Source organism: Macaca mulatta, chromosome 1, assembly GCF_049350105.2.
Source record: "Macaca mulatta isolate MMU2019108-1 chromosome 1, T2T-MMU8v2.0, whole genome shotgun sequence".
In the NCBI taxonomy this organism is placed as follows: Eukaryota; Metazoa; Chordata; class Mammalia; order Primates; family Cercopithecidae; genus Macaca; species Macaca mulatta.
Window position 1 is genome coordinate 113,608,930 of NC_133406.1, and position 17,007 is coordinate 113,625,936.

General features: G+C 46.2%; 1 protein-coding gene across 1 annotated transcript; it reads right to left on the reverse strand.

The window, feature by feature from the left end:
* Positions 1 to 7,178: 7,178 nt before the first annotated feature.
* LOC714943 (protein S100-A7) lies at positions 7,179 to 13,944 on the reverse strand. The gene is made up of 3 exons (XM_028828825.2): positions 13,901 to 13,944; positions 12,156 to 12,313; positions 7,179 to 11,241 (listed from the first exon to the last, which is right to left on the reverse strand). Exons 2-3 carry the CDS (start codon positions 12,294 to 12,296, stop codon positions 11,077 to 11,079), a joined length of 306 nt encoding a protein of 101 aa, XP_028684658.2. The 5' UTR covers positions 12,297 to 12,313; positions 13,901 to 13,944; the 3' UTR covers positions 7,179 to 11,076.
* Positions 13,945 to 17,007: the final 3,063 nt, after the last annotated feature.

Genomic DNA, 17,007 nt, shown 5'->3' on the forward strand with positions numbered 1-17,007 from the left:
GGCTCCTGCGGGGCAAGGTAACCCCATGCTCAGCCAAGACTGACAGCACAGATCCTGGATTTCCACAGACGGCTAGAAGTGGGCTTCAGAGTCAGTAGGACTTAGCTTCAAATCCTGGCTCTGCCAGTTTCTAGGGGTGTCCTCTTGGCAAATCTAGCTAAACTTGGTTCACATCTGTAAACTGAGATAATCATACCCACCACACAGGATTCTCCTGAGAATTAAATGAGACAATGCATGCAAAGCTCTTAGCAGACTGCCTGGCATGTGGTAACCTGTCACAAATGACAGCCGCATTTACCTTACCGACAGGTGATGAAAGCTCCTCAAATGACTCATTGGATCCATAATCAGGGACTCTGATTCCACCTGCAAATCCCCAAATGCCCTATGTGCTGGCGGCACAGCATCCCTCTCACCTTCCCTCTGTCATCACCCTCCGTTCCAGCCCCAAAGGACTTAGAAAGGCAAGAGGACTCCGCTGGGGGCTCGCTGGGCGGGCACAACGGAGCCCTAGGGCAGTGTCGGCTGTGAGTTTCCACCCGGACCAGCGTCATGTTGAGGCAACTGATGGAATAAGCGCCAGGCGCCCAGTCCTGGTCCCAGCCTAGATCTGAGCATCATCAAAGGCACTGCTCTCCTCCCAACAACCTTCTCCCATTTACCTCCCTTCTCTGCCTCCTCTGCGGGGTCTGGTGAGTCCCCGTGTGCCCATGTGCTTCTTCTAGGTTGAAGGCACAATGCCCCAGCCTGCTTGCTGCCTATTCATGAGGAGGAAGGCCCTGGGCTGGGAGTCGGGATGCCTGGGTTCAAGTTACAGCTTGTTCCTGATTGGCCTGTGCGGCCTGCAGGGAAGTCATTTGTCCTCTCCCTCCAGGCCTCAGCATCTTCTTTTGGGCAGTGAGGGGCTGGACTGGATAATCTATATCCCTTCTGTTCTGACTTTTGGTGGTCCTGTGACACCAGGGAGCCTCACAGAGGAGCTACTGCAGAGAATGTCTCTGTAGACCACTACAGAGGCCAGAGCCGAGTCCAGGATCCCCAGCGCCGCCTCTGCCTGCTGCAGTCCTTCTTTCTACTGAGAGGTTTGTCCATTTCCCGGCTTCCTGGGCTCAGGTCTCTTCAAGATGCTCTGAGGCACCGGAGAGGCCCAGAGTGAATCCTTCATGTTTGTGCCATTCCCTTAATTTCCCCTTGCTCCCAGCGCTGGGCCCAGAGTTGGGAGCACAGGGATGGTACAAATGTGTAGGGATTGGCAGAGTCCTCCAGTGCCCACTGGAGCATTGTAAGAGGACTTGAGCCCAGAGATCCAGGAGACACACGGAGTGGGGTGGCTCAGGCCTCCCCCGGGCTGTTGATTGCTGACCTGTCAGTAGCTCCACAAGGACGGGGCACCACCCAGGTTCTTTATATTTTATCTGAGATCCCAGAGCTCTGGGAAAGCGAGGGGTGATAGTGCCTTTCTTCATGTCAGTGTTTTGCTGGGGAGTCTGACTGCTGATTTCAGCAGTAATGGATCCATAAGCGGACTCCTACTTTCCCCAGCACCTTAAATTCAGGGTCCCTCAGACGCTACCACCTCATTGTTCCACCCCTACAGCCGACCCCCTCCTCCTCTGGCCACATATCCCACCCTGGGCCTTACAATTTCCACGACTTCCCCTCCCTCTCCTCAAACATTTATTCCCTCCTCTGGATTTCACCTGGACTGAAGGATTGTCAGATTCCTTCTGCTCCATCTCAGGGTTGCCTCTCACCTTCCCTTCAGACCCAGCCCTTACTCCATTCCCTGCCTATCCTGTCTCCTTTCATCCCTGTTACCCAGAGTCTCAGACGTTGGAAAACAAGCCAGATGGCCAGCACCCTTTCCTGCAGCCCCGGCCCTTACTCCATTCCCTGCGTATCCTGTCTCCCTTCATCCCTGTTTCCCAGAGTCTCAGATGTTGGAAAGCAAGCCAGGCGACTGGCGCCCTTTCCTGCAGCTTACTGGAAACAGGAGCTGCGGAGCTGCTGAAGGACTTACTCAACCTATGTCACAAATACACCCAAGATTCAGATGCCGTTTGCAGATCTGGCTGTCCAACGTCACGCATTTCCCCACCTACCTGTTGGCCTGTGTGAGCAGGGACCCAGCAGCTGGGTGGGAGTGGGGCAGGAGTGCACGGCACCCCTGGACCTCACTGGCCTGAGAACCAGCTCATGGAGAGGCACCGGCGTGGCAGGCTGGCGAGCACCTCGCACCTCCCCCCAGCCACTGCACCTCTACTCCTGACTGGAAGGGGTGTAGTAGACAGAGTCCAGGATGGGGTGAGAAGACCCGATTTCCTGCACAGCCCCTGCTGTTTACTTATTTCATTCGTACAAATACGTAAACACCAACTCAGGGAGCCTTAGTTACCTTAGATGTAAAAATGGGGACAATGTCACTTATTTCCTGGGGTTGTCATGAACACTTAAATGAGGTAAAACATGTGCGATGCTTTGTAAGATGGGAAGAGGGACCGTGATGTTAACGAGTGTTATTAGACAGTCAGCAGGCTACGTGACTTGTGGGTCGGGAGAAGGTCTCCTGGCTTAAACTATCTCTCTTCTGTCTGCAAAAAAATTTCCCCCTTTAAATTCAACTCTGGGTTCATCTGCTCCTTCTGGAAGCTTCTTTTCATGTACCCCTCGGAGCAGCAGTTAATACCACAGAATCATAATGCCAAGTGAAATGGGGCAGCCCTAAAACCCTGGGGAGTTTTTGGTTCCCCCTCACTATGACATCTAACTTCACCATTAAACCATTAACACCCGCTAAACTCACTGGCACAAATAATGCAACAGACTGAATCACAGAGAGTGAGCTCCGACAAGGAGGGGATTCAGAATTGGTGTATTTTGATGGAATGAAGAGGAGTGGAGGTAGTTTTGAGACTAGGGTCCAAAGCGTGTTGGCCCGGGCAGAATGAATATTGGACATTCCAAGGGGCACAGGCAGACCTTGCCTCAGAATTTTGGGATCTCCTATGCATGCTCTCATTTGAGCCAAGAGTCACCAGTTAAAACGTCAGGGTCAGGTCTCCCCATTGCATCCATTACGGCTGTCCTAACCCCCACCCTTCTACAACTTCCACCTCACCCCCTACATATTTCCCCTTAGCCTCTGCCATCTCCTTCTCACCCTCCCAGTCCAGCCCCAGGTTGTAACCTTCCTTTTGTTTGATATCTTCTCCCAACAGGAAAAGAAAGAGCCCGGATTTCTTAGAAAAGTTGTTCAAGAAGGACAGGAATCATGATGAGAAGATCAATTTTTCCGAGTTTTTCTCCAGTGTTCCTGCAGTTGCTAAGGAATTACACCATCAGTCCCGTGGCCAGAAGCCCTGTTCTGAAGGTTATGGATGACCCAACCCCATCTCAGCCCAGCCCAGCCCGTGGGCCCTCCACTCAGGCCCCGGCTTAGCAGACACCAAGAGCCAGTAAATGGGTCCCCTGCTCTGGTTGCTAGGCTCTTTTCCTCTTTCTCTTTGGTCATACATATTGGCAACGCAGTGGGTTCTGCTTAGCTGCTTTGTTCTTTCTTTCTTTTTTTTCTTTTTTGAGACAGAGTCTTGTTCTGTTGCCCAGGCTGGAATGCAGTGGTGTGATCTCGGCTCATTATAACCCCTGCCTCCTGGGTTCAGGTGATTCTCCTGCCTCAGCCTCTCAAGTAGCTGAGATTACAGGTGGTTGCGACCATGCCCAGCTAATTTTTGTATTTTTAGGAGAGACAATGTTTTGCCGTGTTGTCCAGGCTGGTCTCCAACTGATCTGCCTGGATCCTGACTTCAAGTGATGTGCCCACCTCGGTCCCCCAAAGAGCTGGGATTACAGACGTGAGCCATATTTTGTTCTTTTTTATGTGGTTATCCCCATCTATCATAGGTTTGGACATACACACACAAACACACACAGGCACACAATTTTTGTGGTTACCTTTGAAATTTTAACTTGCAATACATACTAGACTAGAGCTAATCAATATCTCTACTCTCCTCCTAAACAATGTAAATAATTCATTTTAAATTCAGAGACTCCCCTTCCAGCTTATATGCTATTGTTTTCCAGCCTTTTAACTCTCCTTAAAAATTATGTCCCTTATTTTTAATGATTATTATTAAAATGATTATTATTATTTGAGACAGGGTCGGCTCTGTTGCTCAGGCTGGAGTGCAGCAGCAGGATCATAGCTCACTGCAGCCTCCACCTTCTTAGCTCAAGTAATCCTGATTCAGCCTCTTATGTAACTGGGATTCCAGGCAAGTGCCAAAACGCCTGGTTAATTTTTTATTTTTTGTAGAGATGGAGGTCTCACTACGTTGCCCGGGTTAGTCTTGAGCTCCTGGGCTGAAGCGATCCTCCATCTTGGCCTCCCAAAGTGCTAGGATTAGAGGTGTGAGCCACTATGCAAGGCCAGGAATTATTATTTTTGATTTAACAAATATTTCGTTAGGATTACCCACTTGATCCACTGCCTCAGACTCCCAAAGTGCTGGGATGACAGGCGTGAGCCTCCGCACTCACCCAAGACTTTTTAAATGTACAACTTCACTCTCCATTTCTTCTTTTTCTCCTTTCATTTTGCTGTTGTTGTTGTAGAAATTGGGTCATTTGTCCTGTAGAATTTCCTGCAGTCTGGAGTTCCTAATTGTAACAGATTCCTCAGCCTCTCTCTTCTCTTGGTAACCTTGTAGATCTAGAGTCTTAAGCATATTCAGGTTTCAGGTTTTTAAAAGTAGATTGCTTCATATGTGGAGTTGTCTATCAAGAGTACATGTCTCAGTGTCTTTTTCTTATGTATCAGCTATGAATGATCATTGCCAACACTGGGTAAATCCAATTCTGCCTACACTTCTGCAGATAAACAAGTCTGGAGAAAAATGTGCTTACCTTGTTGACTGGTCACACTTCAAATTCATGACCACTAATCCAACTGCGCATTCAATACAAATAAGAGAGTATTTGCATATTTCAATTACCCCATCTACTCTCTTATCAGAATCAGTGGCCATACACTCTGCCTTCCCCCAACTACCATGAACTTTTTATGTTCCCAGCAAAGGTCCATCCGTCCTCTTTCACTACATCCCATCCCCCTTGCTTTTTTCAAACACCCGCTACAGAAATTCTCCCCTTTTTCTTATGCACCTTCAGTTTTTCTGTTTTCTGGTCTTCTCATTCTATACAAATACACTGTTATTTGTCTGACCTTAAATAATAATTTTGACTTCATTCTCCTCTGTGATCTTCTCTATTCTCTGCTTCCATTTACAGCATTTAAAAAATTTTGTGGATGTATAATATTTGTACATACTTAAGGGGTTCATGTGTGATATTTTGTTACATGCACAGAATGTATAATGATCAAGTCATGGTATTTAGGACATCTATCACCTCAAGTATTTATCATTTTTATGTGGTGAGAACATTTGAAGTCCTCTCTTCTAGATCTTTTGAAATATACAATACACTCTGGTTAACTATAGTTGCCCTATTCTGCCATAAAACATTAGATCATATTCCTTCTATATAGCTAGGTGTTTCTACTCATTTAACCAATCTCCCTTCACCCCACCCATTCACCTTTCCCAGCCTCAGTAACCATCATTCTCCCTATACCTCCATGAGACGAACTTTTTTTTTTTTTTTTTTAAGCTCCCACAGATGAGGGAGAACATGTGATATTTGTCTTTCTGTGCCTGGCTTATCATCTCTGGGTTTGTTTACATTTTCTATTTTTATCTTCTCTTGTTTCCATTTCCTATTTTCATCTTCTCTCTTGGTGTACTTGTATTTTTTGAATGCTGAACATTAAGAATGAAAATTTTTTAATTTCAGACTATGGATGATTTTCTCTCCCTCCAGAGAATTTTCTTTAGCTTCTGGAAAGGAATTAGAGTAGCAGATCATTTAAATCCGATCTGGATTTATTGATTCAATACTGAATTCTAGGATTTATATTTCTGATCCATATACTTATTCCCAGGAGTAGCAATTGAGGGTTTCTAACTGAAATCCTGGAATGTTTAGAAGGGTACCTCTACCTTGGAAATCCTCTGAGCTTTGATTTTTATCTCCTAAAGGCTCTTACTAGCTATTTAGGTTTTTAACAAAGATTTTCTGATGGGCTCTACCTCTTGTCCTGTACAACTTGTGAAAAGACACATGCCTAAAAGGGAGAAAATTCGAGTGATCAGCTCACCATTTGTTGCTTCTCTTTTATGTAAATTTTTGTCTTTTCAAGTTCTGGCTGTGTTGGAAGTCCTGAACACTAATTTCAATCTCACCAGTCCTGAATGACTATTAAAATTGCAAATAATCTTCCTTGTCTCTTAGAAGTTACTTTCTGTTTGGTTTGTTAACTTCTTTGTTCAAACTACTTAAGAATTAATTTCTCAGGAAGAGAAACAGCTTTAATGTTGAGTACATTGATTGAGTCTTCTTTCTCTTGGATAACCAGAGCCTTCAAGTCCTGGTTACTTTGGTAGCTTTTTGATGCTTTGAGGCAGATAATTTTATGATTTTGTCCACATTTTCTATGTTTTATTGGGATAATTGGTCTATTTCTATGTTTTATTGGGATAATTCCATAACCAGAAGCAGACATATTGGCAGTAATGCTGAACTACAGGAACTCTTGGTTCTGTTGGTAAGAAAACAATAGTCAAGCCAAGAGCACATAGAATCTGTATCCCAGGTAGTCTACCTTTTGGAACACACACATATATATACACATATATATATGTGTGTGTTCCAAAAATATTCACACAGATACATAAGGAAATATATATAATGATGTTCCTCATAGTATTGTTTGTGGTGGTAAGGAGTGGGAGGCAATATGAGGGTGGGGAAGGTATTTGTGGAGAAGTGGGTAGACAAATACACTGGTAGCACATTATAAAGTAAATGCAACTCAGAGGTAATAATGCTAACAGTGCATAGAGCAATGTGGATATGAGTTGGAGTTCCACTGTAAAGTTATTTAAAGTTACATTGCTGGATTGTATGAAATAAAGGCTCTCATGCTCTTCTATACAATTCCCAAAGAAGCTGATTGGTTCACATTAACTGCTTTAATTTAGATCGAAACATGGTTAAAGAATAATAAAAGATAAAAAATACTGAAATAGAAAAATAAACCAAGGAAACCAAAGGTCCTACTAGAAATTCAGTTTTAATATAAAATTGAAAATAATGGTAAATACATGATGCTCCTAGTGAGAAGCATTAATTCTTTAATCCAATAATATTGAGGCCAAAGAAAGGAGAGCACTGAAACTTATCTGGTGCTGGTCATAATTCTTGTAAAATGCAAGTTACAAAAACAATAAGATATTATCTCACACTTAGTTATATATATATAATCTATGATGCATCAATCCCTTTCCTGGGCAAGAATACCAAAAAACTACCTCACAGATTTATAAGGGGACACGTGTGAATATGCTGCCATGGTGTGGTTATAGTGACAGGGTACTGGAAACAATCTGGTTGTTTATCAAACACATGGTCTTTTATGATTTTCTGCTCCTTTCACATTGTTCCCTTTGCCCTCTTTTCTTCCTGGAAAGTTGAGATCACTCTTCAGGAGCCTACTCAAAAACCACCTGCATGTGGGGTAACATAAGAGATTTCTGTAGAGAAGGTTGAATAAATGTCAGTCAGAAGAAAGCAAAGAGAGGCAGGAGTGACGTCACAGTGAATTCAGCACCACGGACAGCTCACGACACTCCAGCCCAGGCAACAGAGTGAGACTTCGTCGGAAAGAAAAAAAGTTATTGGAATGTTTTGATATCAGAATTTCTTGGGACCGTTTGGATTTCCAGAATCTCTTTCACATCAACTGTCATGTGAGTGTGGGCATAGAGCTGTCAATTATTCTTTCTCTTTAGTATCAATATAATGCACAGTAGCTATTACTTATTCCAAATCAAGTCAATTCTTGCTCTAGTGTGTGTTAGAACAAAGGTTGAATTCTGATCAATATGACACTAATACCTGTGCCCTTAGGCCTTGCTATAAAATGTTCTCCTTCCAATGTGGAATGACACATTGCCCACACCCTATTCCTTGAAACTATTTTGAAGGAATATTGGGTGAAATCAAATCAATTTTCTATCTGATGACTGGAGCTCTGGGATGTGGTTGTGGAGATGGCCTGGTCCCCTCTCCTCTTTATATCCATTTGCTTCTGTTCTATAAGCCACCTTGGTGAGTTTGGAATGACAGTTCTCTTGACGACCTGCCATAGCAAATCAGCAATATCTCAGGATTTGGGATCTTAACTAGGAACTGCATGCTAGACGTGGGGTCCCTGTCCTGTTATCACCTCTTGGGATGACATGGATGTATAAACAGAATATCCTAATAGATGTGATGAGTTCTGCATTGGCATAAGCATGGAGAGTGTGAAATAGTCTCAGGAACATTAGACAAGAGTCCCTTGAGAAGGTGATTTTTAATCCTAGACAAGAAAATCAAGAAGTATTTGTCCACACACTCCATCCTAATTAGTATGTGCCATTGCCAATTCACGGAATATTATCAGGAGAAATATGAACTGGAAAAATAAAGGGAGGGCATGGCAACATTAGGGGTAGTCAGTTGCCTTCTGGACTCTACCGATGGACTTGAAAGTCCAAGAACCCCACCCAAGGGAGACCCTCTCTTCTTTTGGGAGATCAGGAAGTGAGTCCTTAGGGAAGCTCTTCAGTCATTTGCATTATTCCTTTTGGCCTAGTTCCAGATTCTGGGGTCCAGATTCTGAGGTCCTCTCCTAAGCTGCACAACCTTCCTCCAGGACTGGAAGTTTTTAGATTTTGCACTGTTGTTTACATGAGGTGGTATTGATTAGAATTTGCACAAATGTATTTTATAATAAAAAATGATATAGAGTACTCACTATGAGCCGGGATCCAGTACTGCTATCTGCTGGGTAACCAGGAGATCTGAGGTAATAGTGTTTTCCCCCCATGATTCCAAGTCTGGATGAAAAGACACGAGGGGAATCTGAGGTAATGCAGCCACTATGGTAGGAGTGGGGTGAGGGTGAGGGAGGCGCAAATGAGGAAGAGATCATTTCTTTGGGGTGAAGAGATGGTAGTTCACCCTCTAAATGTCTAAGAGACATTGACATTAAGGTCAGTCTTAAAATGTAATGTGAATGAGACAGATGAAATATTAAAAGACATTTCTGGCAGAGGCAGCAGTTTGGAAGATTGGTATAGAGGCATGAAATACTGAGATATACTGATGAGGGGTGTGTTGCGCATACTTGGAATAACAGCAGCTGGGTGAACAGGAGGGATTCAGAGAGTGCTGGGCAGACAGGAAGTCAGGCACCCACCCTTAGGACCCTGGCATGACGGTTCTGGGCAGTGACCAGCAGTCCTGGTGGAGGAGAGAGGAGGAAAATGGGGAAGATGGTTCTAGGCTGGAGATCTGCAGGGAAGGTGTGGCCCAAGGAAAGTGGGCAACAGAGCTAAGAGAGGAAAGAGAGCAATTCTGGGGTGGATGATGGGGGGCAGGCTGCACAGAGAAGGCAGCAGGAGACTGGGAAGAGAAAATGAAATCCCAGGGACTGCAGGTCTCTGTGAGTTCCAAGAACAGGTGGAATGAGAATGAGAAAGGGGGAGAAGGAGAGAGAAGAAACCTAATGGTCAGACATTGGGATTTGGAGGTGAAAACTGCAGATCAGTCCTGAATGCTAATGAGGTGCAGAGTATGTTCAGGAAGGAAGATTCCTGATGAGGAGAGGAGATGCTGGTCTGTGAAGAGAGGTGTGAGTGTGGAGTGCAGCAGTCATTCACAAGAGCAAATAACCCATCCTACACACTTCTGCTGGTTGGATGGAAAGAGAATTTTTGAGATTGTTGCCTGATTTCTCCAAGAAGAATGTTTGCCTCATTGAGAGGTTAGCTGGAGACTGACCAGGGTGGTAAGCGTGATATGGACAGATGATGTGAGACTCAAGGAGGAATACTAAGAGCAGCTGCATGGAACATGGTCTTGAAGTGACACTGGGTGAACATTAACCCTGTGTTGTGGCCTGTATGGAGAGACCCGTCAGTGCTCTGCTAGGACAGCACTGTGTCCTGCTTGTTTCTGCATCCTCAGCCCATAGCACAGTGCCTGGCCTGGAGTAGACTACCAATAACAAACCACTCCATTACCCACCAGATAGAGGTGCTGCAATTTCTCATCACAGTCAGCATAAGCTTTCTGTGTCAGTCCTTAGGGCATTTCTGTGATGTTGCCTTATTCAGGCCAGCCTCCTTAATAGGGCTTCTGGACCACTTAGAGCTGTTCAAAATCTAGAGTATTCATTCATCATCAGAAACCCAGTCCTGGCATTGAGCAAACCATCATGGAGAACAGCTAAGCATCAGAGTGACTCTCTCTCACTTCCACAGGGTCACCCACATAGGCACATGCACACAAGCACACAGCACAGGGAGAGGACACAGACCTTGGAGCCCAGACCACAGGACAAGGGAGCCCATCCTCAGGGAACTACTGAGCCTCCCATTCGTAGTCACATGGGCCCTGAGCCTGATCCCATCCAGGAATCCCTATGTGAGTGGTTTCTGTTTCCCCAAGCCCTGGAGAACAGCTGGGGTGGGAGCAGGAGGGCAGGAGCACACTGAGAGATGCCAGCTCCTTCTCAGTGCAGTATCTAAATACATCTGAATGACCTGGTCCATGCCTTGACAAGGAGGGGCATTGCTGTGACCTCGCAGAGGCCTTCTACCAGCTTCCACCTGTAACCTGCTGTGGTGGCTGCATTTAGGGAGTGGGGCAGAGGCGGACACCAGGACCTGTGTGAGAGGCAGCTCAGCGCTGCTGGAGGCCACAGGGAGAACATTGGTGGTGGGACATTACTCTTGGGTGACCCACTGGATGGGGGTGGTGGGGATTCTCCAACAAAGTTAGCCTGGAATTGGCAGTTTTGACAATGTAGGTCACCAAAGAGAAGAAGGAAATAAGGCAAGTGTCTGGTGGGAGGAGACACTTTATTGTTCCTGGGGTCTCTGGAGGCCCCTTGGTGGGGCTGGATCACTGGCTTCCCCTGAAACAGGGTGCCCCTTCGTGGCTTTGCTTGTGGTAGTCTGTGGCTATGTCTCCCAGCAAGGACAGAAACTCAGAAAAATCAATCTTCTTATTCTCATTCTTGTCCTTTCTCTCAAAGACATTGGTCAGGTAATGTATGCCCTTTTTGTCCTGTGAAGAGAAAAACATACAAACAAGAAAAATTCAATCACAAACAAGTTTTGGGCTGGGAGGGGAGAGGAGGAGGCAGAAACAGAGACAAATGCCTAGATCTGCACAGGCGTTGTGGCGGGGCTGGGAGTGCCGGGCGAGTGGGTCAAGTTGGGGTGAGGATGTGAATGTTATCCCTGGAGTTCTCTAGGGAGACTTTTTGTCTCAAACCTCAGATGGGAGGCAGGTCTTGTCCCGAGGCGCTCTGTTTAGTGACCTTGGGGAGAGCAGTCCCCTGTCCCAGCCTCACTCTCACCTGTCCCCAGCGTTTAAGGGCACTGGCTACCTTAGTTCTAACCCAGGGCCCCCAAATTGGCCCTCATCCTTCGTTCTCTTCTTTCTCTGATCTCCTCTTCTTTCTTCTCTTTTTCCACCAAACTCATCTTCTGGGTTCCCTACTCTTGGTCGTCTAGACCCTTTGGTACCTAGTAGCCCACAGTTTTTTTCAGATTTGCTAATGAGTCTTGTTTATTGCAAAGAGGGCTATTGATTTCTACTAGCAATGGAACTTCCAGTGCTTTCCCATTAATCTCAAGGATGTTGATGTGGGGCCTTTGGGAAGCAGGACCTGAGCATGTGAGTTTCAGTCTCACAGAGAGGGGGTCAGTGAGCACTGGGAGGGGACTGTGCACCGCCCTCAAGCTGCACACTTTGCTGACCATCTCATAACCTCATTTATACCTGTATAACTCTTTCCCATTTTCATACTTTTTTGCCTATCATCCTTAGATTCCCATATGATCCAAGCAATAAATTTGCAAATGGGAAATGTTTTAATCAGAGGATGAGGGTGACCCATCCAAAGACACATAGTAAAATATATCCTCAGCCATGCCAGCGTCCAACCAACATTGAGAAGCTAAACCCCGACTCACACAGGCATTGAGGAAGTTGGGGAAGTTCTCTTTCATCATCGTCAGCAGGCTTGGCTTGTCAATCTTGTCATCACGTCTGGTGTATTTGTGAAACATGTCGATCATGCCTATTATGGACGTCTCAGCTTGAGTGTTGCTCATCTTGGCTTTCAGAAAGGCTTCAGGAAATAAAGACAATCATTTTTTTCCCTTCATTTAAGTTAGGGTCTCTATGTGGGGGTGTTGGAAGGAGGGCTGAGGACAGAGGAAAAACAGCCCTAAGATGGAACAGAAGGAACTCGATTTTTAAAAATGTGATGGGATAAGTTGCTCAAAAATGAGAGGGTAGGACCAAGTCTGACACCTGGCCCACCCTGGCCAGGGCCAAGAGGAGATGCAGGTGGATGGCGGAAGTCCAGCTGTGGGCAGAGCTTTGGAGAGGGAGAAGCAGAGAGAGTCGGGGGCCAGCAACACATGGAAGAACTGAGCTGGGACCCCCCCAGCCTCTCCCAGCACATCGTAGACCCCACTCCTAAAACAGCACCAAATCCATCTCCTCCAGCTTCACAGCTGGGGTGAGAGTCACAGGGGCAGGACAATAGCCTTGGTGATCTGGTCTCCGACCCTCCTGGGCTGCTTCAGGAACCAGACACCGTGGGCCCCACCTTGACTCCAGTGCAAGCCCTGCATGACATGGTGTATGCAGGCTCCAGGTGCACATGTGAGGATGGATGTGAGTGTGAACAGGAAACACAGCCCTGTCCCGAGCACAGGGGGGCCCTTCCTGCATTCCCCTGGGAATGAGAAACGGGAATGGCCTCTGTTACAAGGAACAGAAATAACTCCCTGGTTCTTAAGCTGCTGGATGGGATGGGAGTGAGGTGGTTGTCGCTTCATGTCTGCTCTTGGGAATTATCTGCACCCTCGGAATCACCAAGGCTTGACCCTGTTTAAATAAGAAGGTCTGACTTCCCAAAGCAAATTGTCCAGCCGGTGGTCAGTCTGGGCTGGCCTGCACCCCAAGCCTGAAAAATAGGACAGTGCAGCTCCCACTTCCCACACTTTCCAAAGAACCAGAAAAGGACCTTGGCTAACGCGTGTGGGTGTCTGACAATAAACCCCCAACTCCTCTCAACGCAGGAGAAAGCTCCATGCTGGCAACTGACTAAGAGGAGCCACCCAAAGCTTTTTTGATTCTGAGGCCAAAGCTAGATGCCAAGCCCTGTGCCCAGAGGGTGCCTGAGAATTTGCAGGTTGTGGTAGGGAGTGAGGGAGCTTTGGCTGCTCAATACCTTACCCAGGTAAGGGCAAGCCATCTGGCCAGGGCTATGCTGTGTCGGGGTCCCAGGCCTTGGGGTTTGGAGAGCCTCCAAAGCATTCACAGGGGATCCTTAGCCCTCCACCCTCTGTGGGGGCAGAGCTGGGGAGGGGATTCAACAGCTGGGACCCCAACAGGCGGATGAATCCAGGGAGGAAGAAGACAGGGAAGGTCCTGTGCTCAGGTCCCACTGGGGACATTTCCACAGGAGTTGTCTCAGGAGATCCCAAAGGAGCAACAGACAAGTCTAGTTCAGCCAACTGGTTGTACAGATGTGGGCTTTTGGTGTCAAGTGAAGGTCACACAGCCCAGCTAATGGCAGAGCTGGCCTAGACCCAGGCTCCTGAGTCTTCGTCCACAGCCCTTTCCCTTCCTAGAGGCAGCACAGCAGACTGGGCTCTGGGCACTGGGCACTTCTAGAAAATGCAAAGACGTAGGTGAGACTTACTGGAGCTGGGAAGCGACACGAGGAGCAGGATGAGTGAGATGTGTGTGTTTGGAAAAAGAGCAATCTCTTTATAAGGCTCAGCCTGGCTCTTCCCAGGGGCTGGGAGGCCTCGGGCCACCTCTGTCATCTGTTTCTTGGAGCCTTGCCCTACATCAGGTGGGTGGGACACACCCAGGAGGCTGTGCTCAGGGTTTCTGACCAGGGAGCCAGGTCACCAGGTCCCACCCCACCCCAGAGACCTCACCTGGGGTCTTCCCTGGCTCAACCTTGATTTGAGGGTAAGGCAGCCAGTGCATGTGTAGCAGCAAGTCAGGAAATGGGAGAAAAGAGCACTGGGCCTCTGGACCCAAAGAGGATGGAGTTTCAGACTCCTGAAGGTAGCATGGTCTTGTTTGTTCCCTCTCTCAGTCCTTCCACACAATTGTTGTGACAGCCTGTTCTATGACCCCACCATGTACTGAGCATTCTAATGTCCAGACATCAAGATACCTGCTGCTCCTGTATCCTCCTCAACCCTCATAGTCCTAAGAGGCAGGTGCTGCAATCTCTATTTTAGGAAAGGAGCAGTTGAGATGTTCCCAAGTTTACTCAGCTGGTAAACACAGCAAATCATCATACGAACACAGAAGAGGCAAAATCAAATCCTTACTCGTGTGCCCTGTGCTATAGGTCTTGGGTCACATCAGGGGCTGCCCTACGGGAACTCAGAGTCCAGGGAGGGAAGCAGGGTTACTTCATTGCTAACCATTGGTCAGCCCCTCACAGAAGCCCTGGACTCAGGTGGGGGGACTGGGGTCAAGGTCCCACTATCTAGGTTGGGTGGCGGAGAGACCCCCCGTGGAATGAGCCTGGAGGCAGGGAGTGGGAAAAGTTCTTTCCTGCCCCATGGCACTAACTTCCCAGAAAGTCTTCAGCGTTTTTCCTCCTCCTGTGCAAAACAGCCTGTGTAGGATTTGGGAGCTGTGCCTTTGGCTATAATGTGCCCTACCCTGCTGTGGAAAGGCTGACCCAGGTAGGGGCAAGAGGATTGGGAAGGCATGGGAGTCCCTGGGGCATGGTGAGGAAAGGGAGATGATGAATCACTGACATGGACATTTTCTGCTAACCCCTTCCAATGTTCCTTTTAGGGTACAAGAGAGTTCCAGGTTCATTTAGTGCCAGCCCCTTAAGCACTCTGGGGCTCCATAGAGCTGATGTGATGTCTCCCTAGGTGGGACCTATTTTCTCCACCCATCATATTTCTTCAAGTTCCTTCTCCATCAGTACTTACGTAACCAGGGGGGCCTGTTTCTCCCTCTCCCACTTCCCCATATGATGGCAATATTACTTTTAGTGGCAAAAGATACACACACACAGACACACACACACACACAGTGGAATACTGCTCAGCTATGAATAAAGAATGAAATCATGCTTTTCACAGCAACATGGATGGAACTGGAGGCTATTATTTTGAGTGAAATTACTCAGAAACAGAAAGTCAAATACTGTGCACCTTCACGTGTGAGTGGGAGCTACATCATGCATACAGATGGAGGTAGAGAGTAGAATCATAGACACTGGAGACTGCGAATTGCAGGAGGTCAGGTGGTGGGTGAAGGATGAGACATTTCTTGGTGGGTACAATGCTTGCTATTTAGGATGGCTACGTTAAAAACCTGGACTTCACCACTGTGCAATATATTCATATACATTTGTATGCAGGTTTTTGTGTGGACATAAGTTTGCAATTCTTTTGGGTAAATCCCAAGGAGTGTGATTTCTGGATCCTATGGTAAGAGTATGTTTAGTTTTTTAAGAAAGCACCAAAAACTGTCTTTCGAAGTGGCTGTATTATTTTGTGTTCCTGCTGTCAATGAATGAGAGTTCCAGTTGCTCCACATCCTTCTTCAGCATTTGGTGTTGTCAGTGTTCCAAATTTTGGCCATTCTCATAAGTGTTTACTGGTATCTCATTGTTGTTTTAATTTGCATTTTCTTGAGGACTTATGATGTGGAGCATCTTCGATACGTTTATTTGTCACCTGCTGTGTCTTCTTTGATGAGATGTCTGTTCACGTCTTTGGCCCATTTTCTAATTGGTTGGTTTGTGTTCTTATTGTTGAGTTTTAAGAGTTCTTTGTATGTTTTGGATAACACTTCTTTGTATGTTTTGGATAACACTCCTTTGTCTGATATTTCTTTTGTAAACATTTTCTCCCAGTCTTTAGCTTGTCTTTTCATTCTCTTGACAATATCTTTCACAAAGCAGAAATGTTTAATTTTCAAGAAGTCCAGCTTACAAATTCTTTTTTTATGGATTGTGCCTTGGTGTTGCATCTAAAAAGTCATCACCAAAACCAAGATGATCAAATTTCCTCTTATGCTACCATCTAGGGGTTTTGTAATATTGTGTTTTGCATTTAGGTCTATGATTCATTTTGAGTTATGTATCATCACTGTTTAGAAAAAAGGACCAGAGGAAAAGCAATACAAAAGGAATGAGGGACAACAATATTAATACAAGACATCAAAGAATTCTAAGAAAATGGATTAAATGAAAAAGAAGAATATTTCTTATTGATTAGTGTTATTGATTATAATCATCTTATCCTTTTTTCCTTTCTTTCTTTCTTTCTTTTTTTTTGAGACAGATTTTCACTCTTGTTACCCAGACTAGAGTGCTATGGTATCATCTTGGCTCACTGCAACCTCCTCCTCCTGGGTTCAAGGATTCTCCTGCCTCAGCCTCCAGAGTAGCTGGGATTACAGGCCCACGCCACCACACCCAGCTAATGTTTGTAATTTTGGTAAAGACGGGGAGTGTCATCATGTTGGCCAGGCTAGTCTCGAACTTCTGACCTCAGTTGATCCACCTGCCTCGGCCTCCCAAAGTGCTGGCATTACAGGTGTGAGCTACCAGGCCCAGCAATAATAGTCCTAACCTTATACACACAAGAACATAATTTTGAATAATATAAAGCAAACACTGAAAGAAATTAATGGAAACTGACAAACTTATATCGCCTGGCAGGTTTTGGCAGATTCTGTCCAGAAACTCAACAGAGTCGTCAGATAACAAAACACCAGTAATGGTACAGAGCAGGACCGACAGATACTGCCACAGCC